General features: G+C 40.5%; 1 protein-coding gene across 1 annotated transcript; it reads right to left on the bottom strand.

Annotated features, from left to right (window-relative positions):
- Positions 1-596: 596 nt before the first annotated feature.
- On the bottom strand, positions 597-1,611 carry LOC104576255 (gap junction beta-6 protein). The gene has a single exon (XM_010223631.2). The coding sequence runs from the start codon at positions 1,604-1,606 to the stop codon at positions 815-817; it is 792 nt and encodes a 263-aa protein (XP_010221933.1). The 5' UTR covers positions 1,607-1,611; the 3' UTR covers positions 597-814.
- Positions 1,612-5,719: the final 4,108 nt, after the last annotated feature.

The raw sequence follows: 5,719 nt of genomic DNA, 5'->3' as shown, positions 1-5,719 counted from the left end.
AAAGTCAACACATGCTAATGGACTATTTACATAAAATTCCCCTACATTCTTGTAAGACTGACAGTAAAAATTAAAACACTATTTTTACCAGGTCTGCTAGATACTTAAAGCTGATCTACCTTGGCTGTACCTACACTGTCATGCAGTTTTAAGGCTAGAATTTGCCCTCGGGACCTAACTGCCCCACTCAGCATGGTCAGCTTGGCCAGCTCACACAACTCCCTCCATGGCAGGCAGTGCATAGGTGCATGAGCTACCCGTCCAAACCCCAAACTGGGCTTTCAAAGCTGTACAGATGTAGCCTACTGCTATCTCCTCTCTATTAATATGATGTTATTGGTATATCTGCACACACCTGGTCAAAAACAAACAGTCAGATATTCACTATAACACCTTGAGTAACATGAAATCTCGTATTTTACAAAAATATTTTGTCTGTCCATAAGTAAAAACTATCACTATTACAAAAAGTCTGTAATACTAGACTATCTAGATTGGAAAGTTTTGTTCTTATTGCTGTTGCATATACAGCTTTTCAGGAGCTGTGTCAGTGTGAAAGTGGTAGTGGGTTTCCCACTTGCCATAGTCAACTTGTAAGGATATTCATAGAAAAATACCCTTCTCTATTTAAATCCTTAGATAAAATTCACATATTGAGGCTGCCCTAACTTTTCAAACAGGTGTGTAAATTGCACCTGAAATTCTGTATCAGAGTTGCCCCCAGCTTAAGCTATTTAATATTACAGATTTTACTTGCAGCCTTCAGAGAAAAAAGGTCACTCCAAAAAGAGTGAACACCAACATTCACATCACCTTAGCTACCTGAAAATCCTGTCACTGTGTTCTGGCAGCTATCAGATATTAGCTCATTCATTTCATTTTGTTTGGTTTCTTCTTTAGTCTCATGGTTGGGGTGATGTTTTGGATTTCCAGCCTTTCTAGATCTTTTAAGGAAGAATTTTACTAACAAGTAACATAATTCAGCCACATTCAACATAATGCAAATGCTGGACACGGCAATCATGAAAATAGTGAACACTGTCTTTTCAGTAGGTCGAGAAACAAAGCAGTCTACCGTGTTGGGGCAGGGCCAAGAATTACATTTCATTAAGCGAGGCATTCGGAACCCATCGTACATGAAGTAAAAGGCATACATGAAGACAGCTTCAAAGATCAGTCTGAAGAAGATGCTGCTGGTGTACGTCCACCACAAGGAGCCCTCAATACGAAACCTTTGTGCTCTGATTTCTTCAATGTCCTTATATTCACATTTCTGATCTCCCTTTCTGAACTGCCTTTTCTTCTCGTGCCTTCTGTAAGCCACATGCATGGCCACCAGCAGTGCTGGCGTGGAGACAAAGATCAGCTGCAGGGCCCAGAGTCTGATGTGAGAGATAGGGAAAAAATGGTCATAGCAAACATTTTTGCACCCAGGTTGCAGAGTGTTGCAGATGAAATCATCTTGTTCATCTCCCCAGACTCTCTCTGCAGCCACTACAAGGATCATGATACGGAAGATGAACAGGACTGTAAGCCAGATCTTTCCAATGCTGGTGGAATGTTTATTCACACCTCCTAAAATGGTCTGCAGAGCTCCCCAATCCATCTTGTTTTAATTGTTGACCTAAGATGAGACAAATGAACAAAAAGATTAATCAAAGGAAAAAAACACCAACTGTGGCATAGAGATAATATTGTATAATTGCAGTATATTTGTTGACTGCTGGTCTAGTGCGGCCTTGCCCATAAGCAGTCATAAAGTAACAACTAGTAATCTAATTATGTATCAGGAGGAAAATTATTACACTTAAGTGCAGATAAAAGTATTGTGACTTTAGATCTATTCGACACACTGAAATCAGCCAGCATCAGCAAGGAAAAAAATAGATAGGGAGGAGTGATGAAGATGGCATTAAGTGCTGTAAAGCTATGACTGGAAGTTTGCCAAGAGTAACAAAAGGATAACAGAAAATAGTGGTCAAAAATAAAGTACTTTATATATAAAGTTGTAGTTTAGAGCCTCAAGAATTCCCAAGAAAAAAAAAATGTAGATGGCCAGTTCAGAGCTCCAGCAGTAACTTACAGAAAACTTAAGCTAAAAACTTGTATGTTCTTTTAAAGTAACTACTTAGTGGAGAGGGGATATTAAAACTCCTACACAACTTCAGTCAAACTTACTATTCCTTCATTTTACACCGTAAACAGCATCATCATGGGTACCTTCCAGCAACACAGGCAATGCAGCTGCTGGAGTTCAGGGCTACAAGGGCAGCCCTGGATAACTTGTGTTGCAGAATTTCAGTCATATGACTGCAAACCTCCCTGGACCATTAGCTGAAGTAAATTTCACCACAGTTTGAGGCAAAGATGAGACATTAGGTCATAATCCATCTCATCTTGAGGAGGGTGTTTAGAGCTCAAGGAGTTTCATCCCCAAATTGCCTTTTCTCTCTGCTAGCTACTACCTAGAGCACCTGGTAACCAGCTGCCAGCACCTTTGATGTAGATGCCTCACCTGATGATTGATCCACCCCCATAACAGGCTCCCAAAATAGGGGAGAAGTCTTGGAAGCTGGGAGGAAGCTAAAGTAGATAACTGAAGAGTTCACAGAGGCCAATAGTATCTGATCTATTTCAGAGATTTTCCCACAGAAACAGTTTCCAGCAGGTGAACTTCGAAGTACTGGGTCTGTAATGAGTGGAAGTACTTTACCTTTGTGTCCACATACCTTCCCCAAGTCCACTGCAGTTTTGTGAAAGCTAAGCAAGCAGCTTAGCAAGCAGCTTAGCCAAGCGAGTCATTTACTTCATGAAGATTTAAAGAAATAGACATTTCTTGTGACAGTCACATCACAGCATCACAGAATGGTTACAGTTGGAAGGGACCTCTAGAGATCATCTAGTCCAACCCCCCATCATCATCTGGAAGTGCTCACACAGCTTTGGGGTCTGAAATTCCCCTCAAAGGGTTTTATTTTTCTACAGTGTGAATTTTATTCTCTCAGGAACTAGCTTTGGTGCCCATTGCTGTAAAGGCTAAACAATAAACAACATTCCTGTTGCAAGGCTTACAGAGGACAGAATAGTAGCCATGGGCTCAAAGGCCATCATATCTATCATGTGATAGCATTTCAAGACTTTCCTAATGAGTTGGGTCACATTGCATGAGACAAAAAGGAAGCTTATTTTGCCTGTCTTCAGTATCAATACTCCCACCTTGAGTAATAATAATAAAAAAAAAAACTTCCTGCTTTATGATACAATCAAGTATAATCGGTAAGTCACATGCAACAATTTAAAGTATCAAAGTACATGATTGCTCAAGGAAACCAAATTGTGACAGAAATAAAGTTATTTTCTTGAGTTATTGGAATATCAGTGTAATCTCCCTTCACTGATCCATCAACCATGTTTTTCCTTGGGTAATGCTAGCTGACTAAATCTCAATTGAGTTAGTTCAGGAGGTGAAGGCCAGTGAGGAGAGGAGAAAAAGCAAAACAAAAACAAAACAAACAAATCTGTCTTCAAACTGAAGGACTTCCTCCCAAGTCTCCTTGAGAATGCAGGATTTCTCTGTGCTTTTACCTCTGCATCTCTGGAACTTGGAAGCAGTTACCTTCCTATTCTAAGTCATTTTTCTAAGAACAAACTATGCCTGTCATTAGCATACAGACATAGAGAGAAAACAAAATCTCTCCATATTAGCAAACCTATGGGGGCACAGAGACCTCAAATCCAGAGATCCTTACAAGAGAAGTTAGAATTCCAAATATTTAGTTCTATTCCATTGCAGGTTTCTTCTCCTCCCACCAAAATAAGCAAATCAGCTTTACTATAGGATTTGCTTTGGAGATGGTCCTATATGTCAGCTTCTAATAGTAACTTGCAGCTGTTTCTCCATTTATGTTTTGTTCATGCTCTGTTCCTTCCAGTTCCTTGCAAAGGTATCTAAACTGAGTATAAGTATCATGACTAGAAATGTTTATGCACAACTGAACATAAAACCTGTAAAGACACTGTATAAGCTGTTGCATCATATACATCATTTGCCCATCTGCAAATTTTACCAGGCTTCTTGCATTTCCCATTTTTAATTCCTTGCAATTTTTCTCTCATTGGCTTCCAGACAAGAGGAAGGAACATTTCCTCACACACACTCCACTTTTTACTCTTTCATATTGCACCCTCTCCTCTCAGAAGCCTTTTTATTTTTTCACATATTTGTCTGTACAGCAGTGCCACGGCCTTTCCATTACTACAGATACCCAAGAAGGCACCTCCACATGCAATTATTCCTTCCTATCTCCCTGTGCAGAGGGGGATTCCAAAAATAAGAGTGCCTCTGGGTACACTCAGAAGCTATTGTGCACTTAGGGACCAAGTGAAAGATGCTTTCCCACCTGAAGCAACACCACAGTTCATCTCCTGCAGTCATTTGTGGGGCTGCACTACAAGCCAGATTATTACAACAACTTGGTAAGAGTTATCTCCAGTAAAAAGTTAAATAATTTCATCCATCTAACTTAGAGCATAATCCACAAAACACTTGAAAAGCACACCTTTACTTCAAAGGGACTGCATATTGAAAAGCATGGAGGGAATCAGCAGCCAGTGGAAAAGGGGAATAAACCACTTAAAGGCTTCATTGCTGAGGATAAAATGTGGTGAAACTACACCGTTCATCTTGCTTGACCTCCTTTGAGAGTCTACCTGAGCTGAGTCAGAACTCAGTGCTTCAGTCCTAGCAGGAAGATGTCCATAGCAAAAGACATGCAAAAATAAATAAGTAAATCAGCTATTATACTTTGGAGCCTTCCTGATCTGACTTGATTGACAACACAAACAAGCCCCAAGTCTCCTAATGCAGTTCCCTCTCCTAACCCAGATATGAGTCCATTTCTCGTATCCACCCAAACCTACTTCAGTGTGTTCATTAGCTCCTTTAAGTTGCAATTCAGAGACTGACAACATCTGTGTCTCCAGACAGGACTAAAATAGAATTTAATTCAACTGCTTACATCCCTTCACACTAAACCATCAGTGCGGAACATCACTCCAGCTAAACATGCTCTGTTGAAGCTTCCCATCAAGTCTGGGCAGCTTCAAGAATAAATTGCTTCACACTGCTAAACTACTCAAGAATGAGGACATTAACTCACAGTCACTGCTCATCTTTCTCCAGACTATTTGCTTTTCAGGCCTTTTTAGTAAAAAGTAAAATATTGTCTTGCTGACCGAAAGAAAGAGAGGGTGGTAACTCATTTTCAGAGACAGCTCTGCTGATCGTACGACGAGTAGAAAGCCATGCTAAATGGCTACAGAAGTATTATAGTATGTAGCCATCCAGACACTCAACCTGCTTTGCTAGTCCTGGCAATAAAGCCTTCACGGAATAAATGAAAGACTGGAAGGCTTGGAAAGAGTGTTTGAAACGCAGCATGAAGAGATGCTTATCCAGGTCTCAGCACTCTTATCAGCTGATCCTTCCATTCCTCCATCAGGGTAATTAGAGTAGCAAGATGGCACAGCTGCTGGAATTAAAAGAGACTAAGACATCACTCTACTCCACTGAGATCACAGTTATGAAGCAGAGCATTCAGTACTGGCACACAAGTTACTTTTCTTGCTGCATCTAGCCTAGTACTGGTCCCTAGTGCAAGAAGCGAGCTACAGCCTACTCATTTTCACACTTCTCCAATATCTACCCAGATATTCTGAG

Source organism: Tinamus guttatus, unplaced genomic scaffold, assembly GCF_059628265.1.
Source record: "Tinamus guttatus ecotype Peru unplaced genomic scaffold, ASM5962826v1 Tinamus_guttatus_pri_ptg000150l, whole genome shotgun sequence".
Taxonomy (NCBI): Eukaryota; Metazoa; Chordata; class Aves; order Tinamiformes; family Tinamidae; genus Tinamus; species Tinamus guttatus.
Note: the sequence above shows the minus strand (reverse complement) of the source record. Positions and strands in the feature narration are given on the sequence as shown.